The 24,884-nt window shown below is 48.4% G+C and overlaps 1 protein-coding gene across 1 annotated transcript; it reads left to right on the plus strand.

Annotated features, from left to right (window-relative positions):
- The first annotated feature begins 1,454 nt into the window (after window positions 1–1,454).
- MXRA8 (matrix remodeling associated 8) lies at window positions 1,455–23,200 on the plus strand. Its single transcript, XM_041419624.1, has 10 exons — window positions 1,455–1,718; window positions 5,939–5,959; window positions 8,237–8,545; window positions 9,931–10,032; window positions 12,506–12,964; window positions 18,491–18,649; window positions 19,629–19,659; window positions 20,176–20,252; window positions 21,423–21,500; window positions 22,326–23,200. The coding sequence occupies exons 1-10, from the start codon at window positions 1,670–1,672 to the stop codon at window positions 22,349–22,351; spliced, it is 1,311 nt and encodes a 436-aa protein (XP_041275558.1). The 5' UTR covers window positions 1,455–1,669; the 3' UTR covers window positions 22,352–23,200.
- The last annotated feature ends 1,684 nt before the right edge of the window (window positions 23,201–24,884 follow it).

Below are 24,884 nucleotides of genomic sequence, written 5' to 3' on the forward strand. Positions count from 1 at the left end.
GTTTCCACGAGATTCCAAGAAATTCCATGAGATTCCATGAGATTCCAGGAGATTCCAGGAGATTGCAGGAGGTTCCTGGCCCAGCAGCTGCTGTGGATCGGTGCTGTGGTTGTTGTGACCCTGGCCCAGGTCAGGGACAGGGAAACAGGAGTTTTTGCTGCCTGCAGTGGTTTGGGATTGATTTGGGAATTGCTGAGGCTGGCAAAGAGAAGCTGATGGGATCAGGGTTGGAGTTGGGCTGGGTTTGTTCAGGTGCAGGAGGTGAGGGTGGGAATGTGGAGGGAGGGGCTGTTCCCATCACCCCCAAACCTCCTCACTTCACAGAAATGTCAGAGTTGGACTTTCCTGGGAAACTTTTGTTCTTATCTGTAGATTATTTTAGGATTTTTCCCTAGAAACAAACCACTTCTCTGGATCTGTCTTGGACACTGTGGAGTTAACAGCAGGCTTTTTTTTTTTTTTTTAATTTTTTTTTTTTCATGGCCATATTATCTAATAATAATAATAGCTTCAGTTTCTTGGAATTTGTTTGGAAGTGTCTGGTTCTGTCTGATGCTAGAGACAGAATCCTGGACTGGCTGAAGTTCTGATCTGGATGCTCCCAAAGTTTCCCTTGTTGCAGTGTGTAATCATTTAAATGTTTATTTAGGGGGTTGTTATAATTATAATTATAATTATAATTATAATTATAATTATAATTACTCTCCTCTTTCCTGAAACTCTTCCGCCTCTGGGATTTTCTGGTAGAGTAGAGAGACAGAAAAATGTCAGAAGGAAAAATTCAAGTGTGACAATTAAGTTTATGCTCATGGATCCCATGGGAAGGCTCCTGACTTGTGTTTTTAAGTTCTCTTATGGAGTCCCACAGACATTTAAGGACAGTCAGTTTTAATTCCTTTTCTTCACTTGATGATTAATTTGATTGAATTGTAAAATCCAAGAAATCCAATCCACTAAATGGTGTTAACCATAAACTACAATAACCTCACAAGAGAATGTGAGAGAACAGAAAAATTGACCATATTTTAATTTTCCTATAAGATATAATTTTACTTTTAATATCCTAGCAGCAGCTACTTTATTTCCTATTTTATACTCTATTTCCTGACTTTATACCCATTATAATTTTCCTGTAAATACCCAGCCCTTGCTTACAAATCACAGGACAGGGTAAATATTGTTTTCTAGGTTGTCTTTGGAGACTGGAGCTGGAAGTAAAACCATATGAGGAGATCAAAACCCCATTGAAGGCAGCAGAATAAATGCAGTCTGGAGGAGTGTCAGACAAAGGCAGGAACAGCTGGATCAAGTAAAGCACGAGGAAAATTGGTTCCATCCCTAGGGGGAGGGAGAAAGATTTGTTTTGTCAGCCCGGAGCTGTGTGGGACCAAGTTTGATGTCAGAGTGAGGGAGGGCTCAGAAGGTGCCAGAGGGAGGGGAAGGAGGAGAGGGATCTGCAGAAAGTGTCAGGGAAGGGAAGGGAAAGAGGTGGAGTGATCCTGCAGAATCTGAGCTGCTGTCCTCAGCTCTGGGGATGTAAATTGATGAGGTCATAGTGTTTTCCAGTTACAGAAAAGAAAGTTAAAGGGGAGGAAAAAATAAAAACAAAAAAAAAGAAAGTTTTCAGCTTGTTTTTCAAGAGAGGCGAAAACTCCGAGGAGCCGAAGAAATGGAGCAACTTTTAAAACTCCTCCTGTGGCAGATTTTGCTTCAGCAAAGTAAGCTCTGATCTGCTGGTGTGGTGTTATTTATTTTTATTTCAGCTGCACAACGGGGCTGGGGCTTGGCTGCAAGATTTTGAAGTGTTATCTTTGTAAGACTTTGTTCAGATTCCTACATTTGCTCTGTTTTCATCTGGGGAGGGGAGGGAGTCGTAGCTTTCCTCTCTGCTTTTTGGGGAGAGAATGGAAAAATGTTTGAGGTTGTTGGAGCCCTGTTCAGCATGTTTGTGCATTTTTTTTTTCTTATCAGCAAAATCAAAACCAATAAGCTTGGTTGTGAGTACAGCAAAGCTTTCAGAGTCAGATTTTAGGGTTTTAAAGGTTTTTTTTTTCCTTTTGAAGAAGCAGAAAGAGTTTGGGGGGGGGGGGGGGGAGGGGGGATTCGGATGGGGNTTGTGGGGGAGGGGGAGAGAGGGGGGGGGGGGGGGGGGGGGTGTGAGAGAGGATTCAGATGGAGGGGAAGAAGGATGTGTGGTTTTTGGGTTTCTTTTCCTCTTTTCAGCATAAAGACAGACCCAGAATTCACTTTTGGGTAGCAAGGTGCAAGAAAGGAGTAGGAAGTGAGAAGTTTTTTGGGGACTGGTGACCCCCTGCTCTTCCCAGCCCTTTTAAAAGGCTGTGGCTGACACCTGAGCCCCTCAGCTCCCCAGCACTGAGGTGGAATAAGGTGAGGAGCTCTCCCTTTGGTCCCTGATTAATCCACTTTCCATGTCACCACGGCACTTCTGCAATGCCCCAACGCACGGCTGAGGAATTGCCAAGTGATGGGCTCAGTCACAGGGACAGAAGTGTTAAAGTGGCTCAGAAATCTGGGGTGAGGGGTGGGTTAAAGAGGAGGAGGAGGAGGAGAGGCCACAGCTGTGTGCTCCAGAAGCACCAACCAGTCCAGTGACTCCAGTGAGGTTTGGCAGAGCACCCAGGGCAGGAATAGCAGGTTGGGCTGCTGCAGAGCCAAAGGTCCCACCTGAGCAGGGATGATCTCTGACAGAGCTCCAGGTGCATTTTGGATTGACCTGGATGCACTCTGATGTTTGAGCCCACCCAAATCAGGTTATAATCAATCGGGAGGATGGGGAGGGGGGGAAATCTGTGACCCCTCCTGCACAAGAACCACTCCCTCAAGTGTTAATGTCTCAGGGAGGAACAGCTCCGTGTTTGGAATGGCTCTACAAAACCATTCCGTGGGCCTGCAGCCAAGGCCAAGCTCACAAGGCAGGGGAGGCTTTAAAGCTCTGCTAAAATCCCAGAAAAGCTGGGGCAGATCTCAAAGGGATCCTGTCTGTGCCCCAGCTGGGGGTTGGCTCCTTGTACAGCCACCAAATCTTCCTTTCTGCAGAGACAGCACATTCCTGCTCTCTGCATGTTCCTACCTGCAGGGAGTGCAGGAATTGGTGGGGCTGCGTGGCTGTTTAAGGGCTCTGGAATCCTTTTGGGAAGTGGGAGAGTCTGCTGCTGGGAAAGCTGTCCCAGGAAGCCTTTAAAAAATAAACAAACACAGAGATTTAGAGAAAAATCCCAGCTCAAAGCCTGGCTTTGAAGGGAAATTCAGTTTTACTGAAAAGCTGAGCCTTGCGGGCTGGGCTCAGCTGTTTTGTTCACCATATCCCTCTTCCAGATGAGCCCAGATGTTTCTCCTGCTTACTGCTCGGTGGGTTTAAAAACCCTGGGCTCATTTATGTCACTGTCACCTCGATGCTGCTGCACCAAAGCCATCAGGGCCTCTCAGCCCCCTGAAGAGCCAGGATGGAGCCACTGCCACTCCCCAGAGGGTTTGGGGACAGCCTGGTGGCACTGCCTGCTGCTTTTCCCATAATTGTGTAATGACCCCACAGAGCCCATTAAAGCTCTTACAAACAGAGGGATTTGTGGCAGAAATGAGGAATCTGGCACACACAGATTTGGGCAAGAACATGTCCTTTTCTGCTCTGGTTGTTTTTCATCCCCCAGTATGAAACAGGAGCTCAGAGGTTCCTTCAGCACTGAACTGAGCAGCAACTCCTGAGTCCCAGCAGGGAGTTCAGCCCAGGATTGTTCAGGCCGGGCTCAGGGGACAATTTTCTGTCCCTGTCCCCTCCAAGGACACTGCCTGGAGAGCTCTGAGCATGTCACACATCTTTCACAGCCCCAGCCTTTTGCTTCTAATTTGCCCACAGCCTTTTTTGTTTGTTTGTTTTTGGGGGGTTTTTTTTGTGGCTTAATTCTTCACATGAAAAATGGATGGGATTCAAGAAGTAAGAGCTGGGTCTGCCTTTTACAAGGGATTAAGAAATCGTTTTCCAGGCTGCTTTCCTCTTCCTCTACTGTGGGACCACAGAATATCTCTGGGATCCTGCTGACTCAGCACAGAATGTGTCAGGGGACAGCACAGAATTGTCTTTTGTTGGGTTCTTTTTTTTTGTGGTTACATCACCCAGAGAAGACAAAGTGATTCTCCACCCCATGGAACTTGAAATTCTAAAATGAAAGCCACAGTTGAGATCTGTGTTGACAGCTCTGAGGGCAGCTGAGGTTTAGAAGCTCCAGGTCCTGGAGGCTGTGGGGACAGAGGTCAGAGCTGTCACCAGGTGCATGAAAACTCTTTGGTTTTACACTTGACTCACCAAAATCCCTGCTCCCAGCTGAGCCCAGGGCTGGAGCTGTCACCAGGGAAGGGAAGGGAAGGGAAGGGAAGGGAAGGGAAGGGAAGGGACGTCTGAGGGCAGCTGAGGTTTAGAAGCTCCAGGTCCTGGAGGCTGTGGGGACAGAGGTCAGAGCTGTCACCAGGTGCATGAAAACTCTTTGGTTTTACACTTGACTCACCAAAATCCCTGCTCCCAGCTGAGCCCAGGGCTGGAGCTGTCACCAGGGAAGGGAAGGGAAGGGAAGGGAAGGGAAGGGAAGGGAAGGGAAGGGAAGGGAAGTCCTTGCCCTGGCAGGTGGAAGGTGCAGGGCTCCAAAAAGGTGCAGAGGCAGGTGCTGGTGTGAGCTCAGAGCTTTTGTCACTCCTTGGATTTGCAGTGCTGCATTCCTAAATGTTTGGTAAATTCGATGCTGCTCCGTGTTTTTCCCATTAGCTCGCCAGCGGAAAGGAGAGCAGTAAATGCCTTCATTCCTCTGCCCGAGCCAGCAGAGGATGTTTCTGTCCCACCAAATCAGTTTGTTCTTCGTGCAGGGCTTGGAAGCAGCCTCAGACACCATTCCCCAGCTCCCAAATCGCTGCTCATGTCACGACATTGTCCCCTGGCCACAGGGCGAACCACACCCCTTCAGCCACAAGGTCACAGTGACACCTCAGCTGGTGGCCTGTCACAAGTGACACCGATTTTTCCTGGCTGATTTGGTGCTGTGGAAGGGATTTTTTAAATCATTCTTTTGTTTTTCTAAGCCTAATCTAAGTCCTGGTTTGCAGAGACAAGGGCTGCAGCTGACACATTGTGCAGAGACAATCAAATGATGGAATTATGATGTCTCTTTCTTATATACAGAGAGCACAGACCTTGTCCAAGATGTGATTTTTCTCTTTGTGATGCTGAGATTTTAAATGTAAGGAAAAATACCTCCTGTTTGAAGTGCCTTTGAGCTGGCAGTTCAACAGACTGCTGCTCATTTTTTGTTCTCTGCTGCCCAGTGCTTTGTGATAGAAAAAGAGGAGGAAACCAAGTTAATTCTCAGCACTTGGGGGTGTGCTAAAATACCCCCAATCTGGAGTTGAATTTGAAATTCATAAATTCCAGGGCTAAAAAAATTTTGAAATACTGTCTTTGTCTGGAGGACTTTGTGCCTCTGACATTAGCAGGACAAAACCTCCTGTGATTTTGATGGGTTTGGCTGAGTGGAGAGATGAATGGTGGTGTTGTGTTGGGAATCCGTGTTGGGAATCAAAAGCCTGATGCCAGGAGACCTTCCAGACCCCTCCCACACAAGGAGCAGGAGGGAGTGGACCAGAGAAATGCAGAATCAAAGGAATTGGTTCATCTCTGGCAAAGTTCCTCCTGTGTGGATCTGAGTCATGTGAGCTGGAGAGAGCTGCTGCACCCAGAGCATCCCAGAATTAACTGTGCAGACAAAGAGTGTGGCTGGAGTGGGAAATGGATACAAACATCCAGATATAAACATCAGCATTAACAGGGAAGGGGAATAGATGGAGCAACACCAGAGGTGGCTGCTGACTTGGAGTGTATTTGTAGCTTTTTTATCCTTTTGTTGTCAGTAACACTCTTTATTTTCTGCTTTGACAGGTTCTGTGTGCTCATATTCAGGTGAGTGGCATCTCTGTAAATCTGCCAGATTTTGTGATCTTGAGAGGAGTGAGAGGGCCCTGATTCCATGGCATGCACAGGGGCTTTCATTGCTGACTTCCATGGATTGTGCATCCCATGCACTGGTGTCTCTAAGCCTGGATTAAACTGGGGCTCAGGATTAGGAAGGGTGGGTGGGACAGCTCAAGTGTACAGTGCTGATTACAGACATGAATGAAATCTGTGTGTTAAAGTTTTATTTATTAGGAAAAGACCCTTCCCCCTGAGTGGAGCACTGACCAGGCTCCCCAGGGAATGGTCCCAGCCCCAAGAACTCCAGGAGGGTTTGGATCCCTCTCAGGGATGCACAGGGTGGGGTTGTTGGGGTGCCTGTGCAGGGATAAGACTGGATCAGTGATTCCTGGGTCCCTTCCAGCTCAGGATTCTCCATGACAATGCCCTGTGTTGCTCTTGAAACCAGAATCAAAAGCCTGACTCCCACTCCATCTCCTTCCCACACCATTAACTCCATAACCCTACAACTCATTTTCTTTGCTGTTTGCTCCTGGTTTTCCCAGTCCCAGCTGATGCCTCCAACCCCACCAGCGTGGTGGTGTCTGTGCTGAGCAGGTTCCCTTGGGAATGATCCAAGAGTCAAGCCCCAAGAGCTCCACCAGCCCCAAGAGCTCCAGGGGTGCGCAGAGTGGGGTTGTTGGGGTGTCTGTGCAGGGATAAGGTTGGATCAGTGATTCCTGGGTCCCTTTCAGCTTAGGATTCTTTGATTCTCCATGACAATGCCCTGTGCTGCTCTTGAAACCAGAATCAAAAGCCTGACTCCCACTCCATCTCCTTCCCACACCATTAACTCCATAACCCTACAACTCATTTTCTTTGCTGTTTGCTCCTGGTTTTCCCAGTCCCAGCTGATGCCTCCAACCCCACCAGCGTGGTGGTGTCTGTGCTGAGCAGGTTCCCTTGGGAATGATCCAAGAGTCAAGCCCCAAGAGCTCCACCAGCCCCAAGAGCTCCAGGGGTGCGCAGAGTGGGGTTGTTGGGGTGTCTGTGCAGGGATAAGGTTGGATCAGTGATTCCTGGGTCCCTTTCAGCTTAGGATTCTTTGATTCTCCATGACAATGCCCTGTGCTGCTCTTGAAACCAGAATCAAAAGCCTGACTCCCACTCCATCTCCTTCCCACACCATTAACTCCATAACCCTACAACTCATTTTCTTTGCTGTTTGCTCCTGGTTTTCCCAGTCCCAGCTGATGCCTCCAACCCCACCAGCGTGGTGCTGTCTGGGCTGAGCAGGTTCCCTTGGGAATGATCCAAGAGTCAAGCCCCAAGAGCTCCACCAGCCCCAAGAGCTCCAGGGGTGTGCAGAGTGGGGTTGTTGGGGTGTCTGTGCAGGGATAAGGTTGGATCAGTGATTCCTGGGTCCCTTTCAGCTTAGGATTCTTTGATTCTCCATGACATTGCTCCATGCTGGTCTTGAAACCAGAATCAAAACCACACAGAGATTCCAGCACAGGTTTGACTCCACTCCATCTCCTTCCCACACCATTAACTCCATAACCCTACAGCTCATTTTCTTTGCTGTTTGCTCCTGTTTTTTCCACTCCCAGCTGATGCCTCCAACCCAGCCAGCGTGGTGGTGGCTGTGCTGGGCAGGTTCCCCTGGGAATGGTCCCAGCCCCTAGAGCTCCAGGAGGGTTTGGATCCCTCTCAGGGATGCACAGGGTGGGGTTGTTGGAGTGCCTGAGCAGGGATAAGGTTGGATTAGTGATTCCTGGGTCCCTTCCAGCTCAGAATTCTCCATGACATTTCTCCATGCTGCTCTTGAAACCAGAATCAAAAGCCTGACTCCCACTCCATCTCCTTCCCACACCATTAACTCCATAACCCTACAGCTCATTTTCTTTGCTGTTTGCTCCTGTTTTTTCCACTCCCAGCTGATGCCTCCAACCCAGCCAGCGTGGTGGTGGCTGTGCTGGGCAGGTTCCCCTGGGAATGGTCCCAGCCCCTAGAACTCCAGGAGGGTTTGGATCCCTCTCAGGGATGCACAGGGTGGGGTTGTTGGGGTGTCTCTGCAGGGATAAGGTTGGATCAGTGATTCCTGGGTCCCTTTCAGCTTAGGATTCTTTGATTCTCCATGACATTGCTCCATGCTGGTCTTGAAACCAGAATCAAAACCACACAGAGATTCCAGCACAGGCTTGACTCCACCCCATCTCCTTCCCACACCATTAACTCCATAACCCTACAACTCATTATTTTGCTGTTTGCTCCTGTTTTTTCCAGTCCCAGCTGATGCCTCCAACCCCACCAGCGTGGTGGTGTCTGTGCTGAACATCAGTGCAGTTCTGGGCTCCCAGGCCGTGCTGCCCTGCAAGAGCCACCGCATGGTGTGGACCCAGGACCGCCTGAACGACCGGCAGCGCGTGGTGCACTGGGACCTGCTCAGCTCCTACTACGGGGACAGCAGGATGGAGAGGCTCTGTGACATGTACTCAGCTGGGGACCAACGTGTCTACAGCTCCTACAACCAGGGCAGGATCCTCATGCCCGAGAATGCCTTTGCAGATGGGAATTTCTCGCTGGTGATCAAAGGTGTGGAGGTTTTTTCCCCCTGGGTTTTGGTGGAAATGGGTGGTGCACATGCCTTTGCAGATGGGAATTTCTCGCTGGTGATCAAAGGTGTGGAGGTTTTTTTCCCCCTGGGTGGTTCACAGCATGGTTTTTGATAAATGGATTTGTGGTTTAGTTGAGGTTATGTTAGGGTTGTGGTTTAGTTGTGGTTTAGTTAGGGTATGGGTTGGACTTGATGATCTCTAAGGTCTCTTCCAACCTGATCATTCTGTGAATGCCAGGTTAATAAGTCTAATTCTCAGGAGGAATTTTAGGGTTTGGAACTGCCCAGGGAGATGGGGGAGACCCCATCCCTGCTCTGGGAGCAATTTTAGGTGTGCCTGGCTATCCTTGACACTTGGAATTCAGGATTCCAGGGTCTGGGAGCAATCTCAGTGCACTGCTGGCACTCAGTGCTCACCGTGGTTACTTGTGCCCCTCCAAGTCTATCCCAGAAAACCTGCCCAGCTCAGCACATTCAGCAGATCAAAACCCTCTCAGCATTCCCTCTCACCAAATACCTGCATACCTGGACTGTTGCATTAATTAATTTTTTGTCCTTGGGCACTTAGGGAAGTGGAGCTTCCAGCTGGAGACTCAAGGCAGGAAGAAGTTGAGGAATTTTCCCCAAACTCATGCACTGCTCCTGGGCAGCTCTCTGGTTTTGCTTCAAAGTGAAGCTTCCAGCTGCCCCAGGGGAGGTTCAGGCTGGATAAAGAGGATTTTTTTCCCCTGGAAAGGGTTGTTAAAAGTGGGAATTGCTGCTCAGGGAGGTGGTGGAGTCCCCACACCTGGAGGTGACCAAGGAAGGACTGGACATGGCACTCAGTGCTCTGGGCTGGGGACAAGGTGGGGATTGAGGCTGGACTCAATCTTGGAGCTCTTTTCCAACCTCAGTGATTGTGTGAGGGTCTCTGAAGCACTGAGGGTTTTATTTGCCTTTGAAACCGACCTGTTTTGAATGAGACTTTGCAACAATTTGAAAGCCACCTGGGCTTTTTGTGGCCCTTTGGTTGTGATTCAGTTCCTGAACTGTAAACACTCCATGGCCATTGTTCCCTGCTCTCAGCTAAACCTAAACCAGCTTCCTCTTTCCACCTGTTAACAGAAATACACAGATTTCTACTCATAAGAAATACACAAATTTCTGCACACAAGAGCAAATCAACTGAGCAAATTATTTCATTAGGTGACCAAATCTTTATATTGGGTGAGAGGATTTGTCTCTGCTTAACCCACCCTGGTGATAAGGATGGCTTAGAATGAAGTTGTTTACATCCAGACAAGGATTTGGGAAACTGCAAATGACACAAATAATATTGTCTCAGTATAAATCACTGAATTCCTCTCTCTTCCCTGCTCTACAGGTGTTGCAGAGAGTGATGCAGGCACATATTCCTGTAATCTTCACCATCACTACTGCCACTTGTACGAAACGGTGAAAATCCAGCTGGTCGTCGCCAAGAGAGGTGGGTGTGGGGACAGCCCCGGGTTCTGCAGCTGCCACAGGAGGCTTGGGAAGCACCAGCAGAGCCTGGTGCTCTCTGTGCTGTTTGCTGCCTGACTTTCAGAGGCTTTATTTACAAACCTCTCATCTTCCTTGGCCAGACAGTGCCTGGAACCTTAGCTCAGTGCTTGCTCTTGGTCGTTACCAAACTGTCCCTGCAGCATCAGCAGTACACCCCTGGGGACAATCCCTCCCTGGTGACAATCCCTCCCTGGTGACAGTCCCCCCCTGGTGACAGTCCCCCCCTGGTGACAATCCCTCCCTGGTGACAATCCCTCCCTGGTGACAGTCCCCCCCTGGTGACAGTCCCCCCCTGGTGACAATCCCTCCCTGGTGACAGTCCCCCCCTGGTGACAATCCCTCCCTGGTGACAGTCCCCCGCTGGTGACAGTCCCTCCCTGGTGACAATCCCTCCCTGGTGACAATCCACACCCTCAGCTCAGCTCAGCCACAAGGACCTGCCTGTGCTCAGGCTGCTGAGCTTGCCCTGGGCAGCCTGTACTTAAAAACCCACCACACCTTAAGCCCAGCTCCAAACTCCAGCTGTTGGCAGCTGCAGGGAGTCCCACCCATCCACACAGGCACCCATTAAAAATCCATTTAAACCTCTGCATAACACCAGTGGAGCTGCTGGGGTGGAAGTGCATCTCCTCTGCTGCTCTCACAGTGCAATAAAAACACCCTGAGAGCCCCAGTCTGCTCCTCTGTGCTCTGGCTGCTTCTGTTATTCCTTTTCAAGAGCCAAACACAGAGCAGTGCTGCTTCAGCTCCTCCAGTAATTAGGGCCTTTGTGGGTAGGAAAGCATTTCCTGCTCAGAGGATTGGGATGAAGGTCCTCGTTCCATTCTTAGCCTGTGGAGGGAATTTGCTTCCTGCTCTCTGAAGCAGGAGATTAACTCTGAGTTAGAAGGAGGAGAAAGTGGCCCTGCTTCATGAAATGGCCAAGGATGTTAGAGGATAAAGGTGGTTTTTTTTAATAACTGCTGAAATAAATGTGAAAAAGCCAGGCTTGTTCATGTTCATGCATGTTCAGGCAGTGCCACGTGGCACTTTTAAGATTTTGGGAGGGAGTGTGTTATAGGATTCCAGTCTTGTGAAGTTTTAGAGAGAGAGAGCAGTCTCAGGTGTCTCTGGGTGTCCTTGACACTTGGAATTCAGGGTTCCAGGGTGTGGGAGCAATCTCAGGTGTCCTTGACACTTGATGTTGAGTGGGAATTTCACATTGACCGTGCCCATGAGATCGCGGTGTACGATAGAAAATTGGCCTAAAATTTTGCTGGTTTTGGCCAAGGAAAGGAAACCTGGGTGATGCCTCAGGTTTTGGCTTTTCTGTTTTTCACATTCTGTGCTGCTTTAGTGTGTGGGTTTGAGCTTCATATCAGGAGATGGTGAGCTCTGTGCACAGAGCAGGGAGACAAAACAATTCCTGCTCCAGCTGGGGACCAAGGACAAATGATCCAAATCTCAGCCCAAGAGCACAAACCCCGTGGGCTGGAGAGAGAAAAACAAGGATGGGAGTGCAGGGGCTGAGCTGGAATTGGACACTGAACTGCAATGTGCACATGGAGCAGAGCTGATCCCAGGGAGAGACCCCGTGACCATCGTGCATTTTGGGACCATTCTGGTTCACCTTGGGTTCATTTTGGGACCATTTGGGTTCATCTTGGGTGCAGCCCTGGCTGGGCTCTTGTGCTGCCCAAGGTGGATCCATGGAGGAGATCCTTTTCATAAATCCCTGCTTTATTCTTTAGCTCTGTCCAGCCTCTGCTCTAGGGCAGCCTTCACAAAAGGCATCAGAATCACAAAAGAAATTAAAGGAAAAAAAAAAAAACCAAACACAAAAAACCCCAAACAATCCAAACAAAAAAAGAAACACAAAAGAAAGAGAAGGTGGATTGAGAAGAGCCCAGAGCTGAGGCCCTGAGGGCAGTACCTGCTGGTGTTGTCGTCGTCCTCGGAGTCGATGAAGCTGCTGGACTCCAGCTCGCTGCTCAGCATGGTGGAGGAGCTGTCGTAGCCAGGGGGGTGCTCCCGGTGCCTGTCCAGCTTGGGGTGCCCGTTGATCCTGGGGGCTGCAGGAGAACAGGAAAGGAGTGTTACAGCACTGGGAGTCTGTTCTAGGTCAGCCTTCCCAAGGCATCACTCCAAATATTTCCAAGAAGCTGCTGCTCAGGTTGAAGTGTGTTTTCCTCTCCCCATCTCCCAGATTTCTCCTCCTAATCCCAAGCAGCTGCTTTGTCCTAATGCCCAGCCCTTGATGTGCACTGCTGATGCTGAGCTGATAAAATTCTTTAACTCTGCCCAGCCTCTGTTCCAGCTCAGCCTACACAAAACATCACAACACGGAAACTTAAATCAATCATGCTGGAAAACCAGGAACGGGTGGGACAAAAACTAGTGGAGCAAACCCATTCCAAAGTTGTGTTCCCCACCAGGCGAGGAGGCCAGCGAGTACTGGGACGGCGAGAAGCCGGTGCTGGTGGCCCCGGAGGGCAGCACGGTGACGCTGCCGTGCGTCAACCGCCAGCACATCTGGACGGAGCGGCACAGCGAGGAGGAGCAGCAGGTGGTGCACTGGGACCGGCAGCCCCCCGGGGTGCCCCAGGACCGCGCCGACCGCCTGGTGGATCTGTACGCCTCCGGCGAGCGCCGCTCCTACGGGCCCCAGTTCCTGCGGCAGAAGATGAACGTCACCCGCGGCGCCTTCGCCCTCGGAGACTTCTCGCTGCGCATCTCCCGCCTGGAGAGCGCCGACGAGGGCACCTACTCGTGCCACCTGCACCACCACTACTGCGGGCTGCACGAGCGCAGGATCTACCACGTGGCCGTCACGGAGCCAGAGAGGGAGAGGAAGGTGGTGAACATCACCACGCACGCCGTGGTCCCTGCTGCGGGTGAGTGGCCTTGTAGAGATGGACTGTGGTGCGGCCCTGGGGTTTTTGGGTGTCCCAGACAGAGAAGTTCAGTTAAGCACAACCTGTCTGGGCCCCTCAGGCAGGCTTCAGGGCTGCAGGCAGTCTTAGCAAGCTCAGCTCTTGGGTGATTTTGGCTCTCTTGGGTGATTTTGGCTCTCTTGTGTGATTTCAGCTCTCTTGGGTGATTTCAGCTCTTTGGTGATTTCAGCTCTCTTGAGTGATTTCAGCTCTTGGGTGATTTCGGCTCTCTTGAGTGATTTCAGCTGTCTTGGGTGATTTCAGCTGTCTTGGGTGATTTCAGCTCTCGGGTGATTTCAGCTCTCTTTGGTGATTTCAGCTCTTGGGTGATTTCAGCTCTCTTGAGTGATTTCACCTCTCTTGAGTGATTTCAGCTCTCTTTGGTGATTTCAGCTCTCTTGGGTGATTTCAGCTCTCTTGGGTGATTTCAGCTGTCTGGGGTGATTTCAGCTCCCTTGAGTGATTTCAGCTCTTGGGTGATTTCAGCTCTTTCTCAGGTTTCCTGTGGTCAATACACCCCGAGAGTTCTTTTTTTCCCAGCCCAATGGTCGAAGAAAGAGTCAGAATTCTTCAGCTCTGGTTTTCAAAGTTGTTTATTGTCTTTTATGTAAAACATTCTTTTCCAGACCCGCAGAGGTCTGTTCAGCAGGTCTGTCAAGGGCACACTGCCCTGCCCTGAGGTGTTGCTGTCTCTTTATACTAAAAACTACTGTTTTATTTATTTTTTGTTTATTTAAAGTACTGTGTACTTTATTAACCATTATTTTCCAATACCAATAGATTGTCTACTTCTACTCTAAACCAATCCAAAAGTGCCAGCATCACCCAGAACATGGAGGTTAGGAAGGGGAAAGAAGAAGGACAGGGAACGCTCAAATTCCTCCATCTTGGGACTCCAAACCCCCCTTCTAAAAATCCCAGAATTCTACTTTTCACCCTGTGACAACTACTGTTATGCTACTTAAACTTTTGTGAGTTTTAATTCTTCATACAAACTTGGTAATTTGCTCCATGGGTTAAGATTGAAATCCCAAGTGTCTTTGGCTTCCTGCCAGGGACTCGAGCCATCCAGGGCACCCAGAGGGATGTCCTGGGTTGTGACAGCTTTTTAGTGATTTCAGCTCTTTAGTGATTTCAGCTCTTTGTTTGCCGAGTGCCTTTGGCAGACACAGGGAGAGAGACGAAATGTCTTTATTGAGGCTCCTCAGAGATGCCTTTATTGAGGTTCCACAGAGATGTCTTTATTGAGGTTCCTCAGAGATGCCTTTATTGGGGTTCCACAGAGATGTTTTTATTGGGGTTCCTCAGAGATGTCTTTATTGAGGTTCCTCAGAGATGTCTTTATTGGTATCTTCTGCAAGGGGTCTCACTGGCAGCTCTTCTGCCGAGCTGGGCAGAGCAGGGTGTTTATATCAGGTTTAGGAGTTTTGGAAGTTGTCCAATGGTAGGGGTCGAGGTGAATATGACCTGAGGTCTTACAGAGAGATAACGAGGGTCTGAGGGTGGAAGAGAGGCTTTTTTGGTGCTGTCATCATGGCTGGGCATTTCCTATCCAGCTGACCACCAGGGAGGCCTTGCAGGCCCTGCCCTGGGCACTGTTGCAGGCATCACATTCATTTAAAGGAGTGCTGTGGGTTCTCAATTTGCTTTTTCTGCCTCTGTCGAGGCTGGGATTGAAGGCACTTGAGACGATGGGTTGTGTTCAGACTCAGGTGTTTGTTGTTTCTTATCAATGTTACAGCCTCACAGCAGTGAGTTCTGCAGTTTTTCACCAAGATGGCACAAAATAGCCAACTATCTCTTGGTACAAGATCTTTTAAGGCTAAACTGTCCAATTAGGAAATTATACCTAAATTATTTTCACTTTTAACCCAATAACTGATCATTTGAAGTCCACAATGTGGACTTTTCTGTCCAATTACACAAAACCATCCAAACCCATGGAGAAGAAGGAAGAAGAAGGAAGAAGAAGGTAAAGAAGAACAACCTGCCTCTGCCCTAAAACCTTCATCTTGCTTCATATTTATTTCTATATTCTAAACCCCCAAACTCTCAGTTTTCCACCCTGTGACATTACACACTTCTGACCAACTCCACACCCATAATCCCAATTCTATCATTCCATTTTGGAAGCCTTCTCCACAGCCTCAGGTCAAATGCAGTGTTCTCCAGGGGGTCAGAGTCTGTCTGTACAGAAACTCTGAATTTCTCAACAGCCAGGGTTCCAACACAATGGGACCATACCAAGAACAATTGGAATCATACCAAGAATGATTTATTGCTCAGATAAACATCAGAAGCCCTGAGATTTACAAGGGCAAGCAGTCAGCCACAGCTCAAGAGAGTCACAGGTTCTTCATGACAAGGCAATATAGAGCTTTCTAACCCAACGTTGGCCCAGGATTTATTTTGCTTTTCTGACCTATCACCTTGACTTAGTGCCCCAGGGCAGTTCTGCACTGCTGGCAGGCCCCAGGCAAACAAGCTGGGTTTGGTTTGTGTTTTTGTGCAGCTCCCTCTCCCTTTTTTTTGGCTCTCTTTCCTCCGTGCCTTTATGGAGGTGTGGGCAGGGGGGTGATGCAGCCCTGCCTTTGCTGTCACAGCTCTTCCCACCAGAGTTTTTCTCCCCTTTGCACGGATGTTTAGGCTGTGCAAGGTGCCAGACCATGCAGAATCAACCACCAGGAATTTTGCTCAGATAAACAGCTTTTCTTTTATTTTCTTTTTTTTTTTTTTTTTTTTTTTTGTGTGTGTGTGTGTGTGTGCCATAAACCAATTTTCATATTTTCCACTGCACTGAGCTATCATCTGTCAGCCTGTCCAAACTCAAAACCATCACACTTCGTTCAGGCAGAAAAACAAAACAAAAATCCCAAGTTTAATTTTTTTTAAAGTCTTTTGGGTATAGTTTTTTATTAACACTTTAAAATATTCATTGTGTTTTAATATTTATTGGCTGTTTAATACAGAATTTTGATTTGCTTCATACATTTTTAAATAGGTTTATTCTCCTGTAAGAAATTGGCTTTCTCAAGTCATAGAGACCTAAACTTTTTCCCTGGGGCTAAGGTTGGTGTCCAGAAAATCCAGGCAGTGCTGAGAGAGGTGGCTGGAAACCAGGATATCCAAATATGAGAGTTCCTGCACACAGCCCTTGATCCTTATCCACAGATGGAAACCAGATCTTGCTTCCAGAGTAGTTCACCCACAAATTTATTGAGGATACTGTCCTGAGTATTTCCCACCTGCTCAGAAGGGAGGTGGAATCTCTGGGTGATTTAACCTGGCTGTGCTGGAGGAATTTCCCTTCCTGGCAGGAGCCACTTCCTCTGTCCAAACCAGCAGCTTTGGGACCCCTCAGCACTCCCAAAAATGTGCTGAGTCCATGGGAATGTGTGAGCCCTGGAGACATCCAGAGGTTTCCTTCTCCAGCCCTGCCAGGGGAGGCTGATTGCCCCATTCCACAAAAAACTGCCTGGAATTCTTCTGGGGAGCACAACAGCAACGGGGAGACACCAAAAGCAAACCCAGGAGCTTTTACCAGGCAGCAGCCTCAGCTCCTGGCCTTGCTCCAAGCTCCATTCCCAGAAGGAAAGTTCATCCTGTTTGGAGCAGAGGCAGGGGCTCAGTGCTGCTCTCAGGCTCAGCAGTGCAAATGTGGTGGATATTTACTAAAAGAGTATTTTTACTCAGGGTTTGCTCTGCAGCAGGTGCCTGAGGAATCTGTTGTGCCTCATGATGAGTGCTAAAATATTGGCAAACCTTGTGGGGAGCTCTCCACCTTTTCCAGCAGAACAGTTTGGTCTTTGATGCTTTGGGAAGATCATGTTGAGGCACTTCTTAAATTTAAGGTTTCCCCTTCACCATTGGGATTTATTTTTTCAGTGGTTAAAATGTCCTGGGAGTGAATTTGGGGCAGGGTGGGTGTGAGATCAGATCTTGGTTACAGAATAAACCTTCACCACCCCAGCTTCAATTCTGGTGTAGGGTGAGGAGGAGTCTGTGTGACCTCGTGGTCCTGCCCTGGGCACTGACAGTGGGACTGAGCTGTGCCTCAGTTTCCCCAGTTATCAAATGGGATACATCCCATTACCCAAAGCTATTAAATCTCTGTTTCCACTCCGTGTTGTGACCTCCTCAGTGTTGCCTGAAGTTTAAACCCAGCCCTTACCCAGTTCTGGGGGAAAGCAAAAAGCCAGGAACAGAAATTGCTCTGTTTGCTGTGGCACCATCTCATTATGGCAGCAAGGAGCCAGGGATGGGACACAGCAGAGTTGTCACATGTTTGCAGCTTTGCAAGTGGCTTTCTTGGTTTGAGTTGATACTTTCCAGCTTGGCAGGGTGGAAATCCCATGGTTTTTCCAGCTCTGTATCCAGGGAGAACTGGAAATCCCAGTAAAAGCAGAGTGCTGCAGGAGTGGAGCACTGGGCCACCAGAACAGAGCACGTTGCTCAAGCTTTTTGATTTTCTAGGACTGCTGTTGGCATTAGCAAACAACCAGCTCTGGTTTCAGAGTGTTTATTTCAACCCACTCTTGCCTGATTTAATTTGATTTTTGCTGGGTTGGTATTTTTAACTGCTGGAAACAAACTGCCCAAAAAACGGGAAGCAGTCCCAGTGCCAGCACTGCCAGAAGTGTCAGGACGCATCTGCTAAAGGGTGCTGTGGCTTTTGAGGTATTTTTGAGATCTTATTTCCCCACTTTTCCCCTTATTCCCTCTGGATAATTAGCAGGGGAACTCCCAAGGGAATGGGAAGTGAGGGCTCCATCCTGATCTTGCCTGGTGCTCTGTGAAAATTCCCTGTAAGGGGTGAAGGTGGAGGGGTTTTTTTCTGTTTTGAAGGAAAAACCCCTCTCCCAGCAGAGTCCTGTGGGATTCCATCCATGCCTGGGCTGGCTTTGTCCATTCCTCTGACTGTTGCAAGCAGAGAAGTCACTTCCTCTTTACATGTGTGAAACATTGACCTATTTATTTGAGATCTACCAAAAAAAAAATGTTCCACGTAAAAGCTTTGAGCTCCCCTTCCCTGTTCTGTGGGACAGAAATCCTGCTGCACCCTCAAAAGGAATGGAATCTTGGCTTTCCTCTGCTTTTGGGGGTGTTTATTTATTTTATTGATCTTATTTCATTTCAAAGGAAGCTCATTTTTTGGCTCTGAAAACTCTTCCCACTCCATAAATTATAACCCTTGGCAAGGAGGGGCTGCTGTCTGGAGCCAGAGCAGCGTGGAGTTTGTGTTGAAAGGGACCCAGAGGAAGGTTTTGGGACCCTCTGGAAGGTTTGGGACTGGCTTTGCTCTGAAATTCCCCCCTGCAAGAACACTCTGAAGGCCAGGGATCACTGATCCTAGAGAAGGGATTCTGTTAAACCCTGGGAATTACGAGAAATCAGGCACTGATTCATTCTTGCCATTCAGAATTCCTCCCTGAGCGTTCCCACATGTGATCCCGCTTCCAGTGATGCCTCCTGTTCTCCTTCCCTCAGATCCAAACGTGGTCAGGGGCCACAATGTCATCAATGTCATCATCCCTGAGAGCAGGATGCACTTCTTCCAGCAGCTGGGCTACATCCTGGCCACTCTGCTGCTCTTCCTCGTCCTCCTCATCATCGTGGTGCTCGTCACCCGCAGGCGCCGCCAGAGAGGTGAGTCCAGGGAAATCCTGACCTGGCCTGCAATCATTCCTGCCAGGAGCAGTGCTGCAGGCAGGGATCCCCTCCTGGAAAACCAGGAACCTGCCCAGGGGGAGGATTTGCAGGGCTGGTGTGGTGTAAAAATATCCAGACCTTGATTTTGTGGAGTTATTTGGGTTGGAAAAGACCCCCGGGGTCATCACCTCCAGGCTTTGGTTTGATTTGCTGATTTGCTCCATAGAAAGCAGAAGAAAAGCCTTTCTCAGGCAGAATTTATCCCTTGGGAGCTCAGGTGTCTTGGATTTGCAGGGCTGGTGTGGGATAAAAATGTCCAAGACCTTGATTTTGTGGAGTTGTTGGGGTTGGAAAAGACCCCCAGAGTCATCACCTACAGGCTTTGGCTGAACCCCACTCCTGATTTTCTCCATAGAAGGGAGAAGGAAAGCCCCTCACAGGTGGGATTTGTCCCTGGGGAGCTCAGGTGTCCAGGACTTGCAGGGCTGGTGTGGTGTGAAAATGTCCAGGCCTTGATATTATGGAATTGTTGGGGTTGGAAAAGACCTCCAAGGTCACCACCTCCAGGCTTTGGTTGAATCCCACTCCAGATTTGCTGATTTGCTCCTTAGAAAGCAGAAGAAAAGCCTTTCTCAGGCAGAATTTATCCCTTGGGAGCTCAGGTGTCTTGGATTTGCAGGGCTGGTGTGGTATAAAAATGTCCAGACCTTGATTTTGTGGAGCTGTTGGGGTTGGAAAAGACCCCCAGGGTCATCACCTCCAGGCTTTGGCTGAACCCCACTCCTGATTTTCTCCATAGAAGGGAGAAGGAAAGCCCCTCACAGGTGGGATTTGTCCCTTGGGAGCTCAGGTGTCCAGGATTTGCAGGGCTGGTGTGGTGTGAAAATATCCAGACCTTGATTTTGTGGAATTGTTGGAGTTGGAAAAGACCCCCAGGGTCATCATTCTGCTCATTCTGCTTTTTCCTCCTGGTTAGGTTATGAATACAACGTGAAGAAATATGGAGAGTAAGTATAATCAATTGTAATGTAATTAATATTATTAATTAGGTTTAGAATGCATTTAAATGAAACAATTTTAATTTCCTCCTCTGCTAAGAGCCTAAACCAGCTGAAAATCTGGTTAGGAGGAGGAAGTGGAAAGAGAAAATGGTTTGTGGGGCTGATTTGGAAACTGAACTTCCTCTTGTTACCCTTTGGGAGCTGACTGGGGGATGGAGTTTCTGTGAGATGTCCTTGGGAGCTGGTGGGAAGGGAATAATGCACAGATCTGCTGTGAGATGGGGCCAGGATCATGGAGCTGGGCTCCTCCAGGCCTTATTTTATAGGATTAAAGTGGAAAAGAGGAGGAAATTCCAGGATTGGCTGCCCATTGTTCTAAGATCAGGACAAACGGGTGGGGGAAAAAATTAAAAATTAATTAAATTATATAAAGAATTAGAAAAGCTAATGGGAAAAAGTGTGAAAGGAGCCAGTTATTAAAAGATGGGACAATACCATTTCCCACCATTATTCCCTTTTCAGGAAGGATGTGAATCTTAAAGAATTTACAGTGGACACAACAGATCTGACCCCACAGAAAAGTGAAGACATCAGGCTGGGTAGGTATCCCTGGCCACCAAACCAGCTCAGAATCCTTGTAAATCCGAAATTTCTAATGGCACTTGGATATTTGGGAGTGACTTAACCCATTTTTTAACCTCTGGAAGTGGGTATGGGTTTTATTTGATCAAAATTGAGTAAGGAGAAGTCCTGAGTTTGTTGAGTTCATTGTCTCCACCTTCTGCTGAAGCCACTTTGGTTTAACTTTCTGATTTTCTCCTCCCTGGATGTCAAATAATTCAGTGAGCATTTGGGCCTTCTGTGCTAGCAATTAGGGCAGATGAACAGAGAGTGAGGGGAAGAATATCTGAGGTAGAAAAGAGAAAATACAAATCCCCCTGGAACTCGTGGTAAAATGAAAGGGAAGAGGGGAAGGAAGCCCATCTCATACTGTGAAAATGTTTTTTTTGGGATTTATAGGACAGATTTGGGGAATTTCCAGCATTCCTGAAGGTAGATGCTGCTCCTTGCTGGGGTTTGAAGGTGCAGCCTTGAGTTTCTTGTGTCAGTAATTGATCAGGGCTTGGTTCTTGCTGGGATTTGGAGTGAATCCATTCCAAAAAACTGCTGCTCTTGTCTGCACCACCCTGAGGTTCCTGAAGCCTTTTCATGATGCCAAGTTCTGCAACTTGCTGGATAAACCAGGAGATAATTGTCCCTTTGGTTTTTTTATTTGCATCTCCAGTAAAGGTACAACCTTTAAAAGAAAAAGCTGACAAACCTTAGGTCCCAAGAATTGCTGTAAAGGCCCAGAAAAAAAAAAGAAAAAAAAAAAGAAAAAAAAAAGACAAAAAACCCCAAAAAACCATTGGCTTGCAGAGGCTGGGTTGCAAAAATCCTTCTCTGTGTGTCCCAGGAGAGCAAAATCTCTGGATAATTGCATCAGTCACCTCCAGGTGAGCTTTGAGGAGATAATCCAGAGCTGGAAGGATCTGTGCTGCCTGTGAGGAGCAGGGAGCTGAAGTTTGCACAACTGATGAATGCCAGGGGCTAAAATGAAGTCAGAGCTGTTTTCCTGCTGAGTAACTCCACAAATAATTCCTAGAAATCAGAGATGCCAGTCCTAGAGCACAGCAAGGAAGGGCTGATCACCTCTGTCCTGCTCCTCAAACTCTTGTTTTCTTTTCATATCCTAATTCCTGTGTGAATCCTGCTCCTCCCTTGCACAGATTACAAAAACAACATCCTGAAGGAGAAGGCTGAGCAAGCCAGGAGCTTCCCAGCAAAGAACATTGATTTAGACAAAGGTAATCATGACTTTCTTCCCCTTAATTGGTGGCTGCAGGGAGCTTCTGGTGGGAACAGTCCATCAGTGAGTGACCAAGGCACAGCCAAAGAGGAATGAGAAACCTCATGGCAGAAGCAGGAATGAGAAGCCAGCTGCCTTCCCATCCTTTCATCACGGAGCCATGAGATGCAAGCAGTGATTAGGCTTTTAAAAGCTTTGGGCATGGCACAAATTGGAATTTTTCTTGATTGGAAAAAGAAAGCTTGGCAGGGCTGGAACTGTGCCTGCTCTGCTGTGACCTCAGAGGGAGGGAGATGCAGCCCAAAAATGTCCTGGCATGGTGTTTGGGCAGAAAACACAGTGCAGAAGGAGAGTGTTTGGAGTGGAATTAATTTCTGGGTAATGGGCAGTTACTCCATCCAAGAAAAGCAAAGAGCTCTCCCTCCCTGGGGGCTGGATCTCCTCTTGCTGATCCAGGATTCATCCCCAGGGTTGTGCCTGTGTCTGTAGGACAGCACTTGTGTCAGCCAGGGCTTGTGATCAGCTCTGAGATCCCATGACTCATTCCAGGGCAATGAAGATTTAAAAAATGGGCTGAAATGACACCAAGCAGGGGATGGAGAGCCCAGGAGCTGTCCCTGATGGAATTCTCCTGGCATTTTCTCCTGCAGGGTGGGTTTGAACAATAATTTACCCCCAGTCTGTCTCACTGGGGGGGTTTTGATATCAGGGTTGTGGGTGACTGCAAATGCTCACCCTAGAAATAAATCCATATTTTTGTGCTTCTTTGAATGGTTTGAAGTCTCTCTCCAGGTGCTGACCCCCTGTTTCCATTTGCTTTCAGATTTCAGGAAGGAATATTGTAAATGAAGACATTCCCAAGCTGCTGGCTGGACCAGAAGCTTCCATCCAAGATAGATAACGTGGAAAAGAGATGGCTTTTCTTAATTCCATCTCCCTCCAGTTCCCACAGAATTTTTTCCACATCCACTTTTTTTTTTTTTTCCCCCCACACAAGGGTGCAAATGCTTCATGAAAGAGTTAAACTGTCTTGTGTGCATTTATGGGGTTGGGTTGCCTTTTCTTCCTCTGTTCTCCCAATGCTCCCTTCCCCTTTTCTTTCTTGACAATTATTGTTGGATTTTATGCATCAATGATTTTTATGAGCTGAATCAGCAGAGGTTTTGCTTTGATGTTATTGCTTTAAATAAAACCACCTGCATCACTATTCCTGAGCCATCACTGCACCAGGCATTTTTCCATGTGGTGGATCCATCAGGAGAACAATGGAAAAAGCTGATCCCTGTCCTAGGCTGGCAAAAATCACTTCACACAGAACTTGGCGCCTCCCAGGTGAAGCACAACCCTCCCAAAACCTCATTTTATCAGTTGGGAAATATCAATATCCTCGTTTTACAGGGAAAGGGAAGCACACCAAAGGCTGAGGGCTCAGCTCAGAGCTGAACTCTGCATTTCTCACCCCGTTTTTGTTGGTTTGTTTCTGTGTTTCAGCACAGCCCAGAGCAGATTTGGTGGATGCAGTCGCAGTAAATGTGTCTCAGGTAGATCAGGAGCAGGAATGTTGTGCACAGGGCTGAGCTCCTGGGTGTCACCTGGGATGGAATTTTTCTGGATCCAGGCCACACAGAGCACATCCCACCAAAGGTAGGACCCAGCACAGGGAGATGGTGAAAGGGAGGAACAGCAGGAATTTCATGGACCAGGGGCTCAGAAAGGAAATCCAGGAGAAGGAACAGCAGGAATTTCATGGACCAGGGGCTCAGAAAGGAAATCCAGGAGGAGGAACAGCAGGAATTTTGTGGACCAGGGGCTCAGAAAGGAAATCCAGGAGGAAGAACAGCAGGAATTTCATGGACCAGGGGCTCAGAAAGGAAATCCAGGAGGAAGAACAGCAGGAATTTCATGGACCAGGGGCTCAGAAAGGAAATCCAGGAGGAAGAACAGCAGGAATTTCATGGACCAGGGGCTCAGAAAGGAAATCCAGGAGGAAGAACAGCAGGAATTTCATGGACCAGGGGCTCAGAAAGGAAATCCAGGAGGAAGAACAGCAGGAATTTCATGGACCAGGGGCTCAGAAAGGAAATCCAGGAGGAAGAACAGCAGGAATTTCATGGACCAGGGGCTCAGAAAGGAAATCCAGGAGGAAGAACAGCAGGAATTTCATGGACCAGGGGCTCAGAAAGGAAATCCAGGAGGGGAATGAGTCCATTCCAATGGATTTGGGGTGGATTCCTGAGGGGGGTTCTGCCTATGAACACTCTCAGGTGGGGCTGCCAATTTCATGGACCAGGGGCTCAGAAAGGAAATCCAGGAGGAAGAACAGCAGGAATTTCATGGACCAGGGGCTCAGAAAGGAAATCCAGGAGGAAGAACAGCAGGAATTTCATGGACCAGGGGCTCAGAAAGGAAATCCAGGAGGAAGAACAGCAGGAATTTCATGGACCAGGGGCTCAGAAAGGAAATCCAGGAGGAAGAACAGCAGGAATTTCATGGACCAGGGGCTCAGAAAGGAAATCCAGGAGGAAGAACAGCAGGAATTTCATGGACCAGGGGCTCAGAAAGGAAATCCAGGAGGAAGAACAGCAGGAATTTCATGGACCAGGGGCTCAGAAAGGAAATCCAGGAGGAAGAACAGCAGGAATTTCATGGACCAGGGGCTCAGAAAGGAAATCCAGGAGGAAGAACAGCAGGAATTTCATGGACCAGGGGCTCAGAAAGGAAATCCAGGAGGAAGAACAGCAGGAATTTCATGGACCAGGGGCTCAGAAAGGAAATCCAGGAGGAAGAACAGCAGGAATTTCATGGACCAGGGGCTCAGAAAGGAAATCCAGGAGGAAGAACAGCAGGAATTTCATGGACCAGGGGCTCAGAAAGGAAATCCAGGAGGAAGAACAGCAGGAATTTCATGGACCAGGGGCTCAGAAAGGAAATCCAGGAGGAAGAACAGCAGGAATTTCATGGACCAGGGGCTCAGAAAGGAAATCCAGGAGGAAGAACAGCAGGAATTTCATGGACCAGGGGCTCAGAAAGGAAATCCAGGAGGAAGAACAGCAGGAATTTCATGGACCAGGGGCTCAGAAAGGAAATCCAGGAGGAAGAACAGCAGGAATTTCATGGACCAGGGGCTCAGAAAGGAAATCCAGGAGGAAGAACAGCAGGAATTTCATGGACCAGGGGCTCAGAAAGGAAATCCAGGAGGAAGAACAGCAGGAATTTCATGGACCAGGGGCTCAGAAAGGAAATCCAGGAGGAAGAACAGCAGGAATTTCATGGACCAGGGGCTCAGAAAGGAAATCCAGGAGGAAGAACAGCAGGAATTTCATGGACCAGGGGCTCAGAAAGGAAATCCAGGAGGAAGAACAGCAGGAATTTCATGGACCAG

This window comes from Onychostruthus taczanowskii, unplaced genomic scaffold (genome assembly GCF_017590055.1).
Source record: "Onychostruthus taczanowskii isolate IOZ18803 unplaced genomic scaffold, ASM1759005v1 scaffold61, whole genome shotgun sequence".
NCBI classification, from domain to species: Eukaryota; Metazoa; Chordata; class Aves; order Passeriformes; family Passeridae; genus Onychostruthus; species Onychostruthus taczanowskii.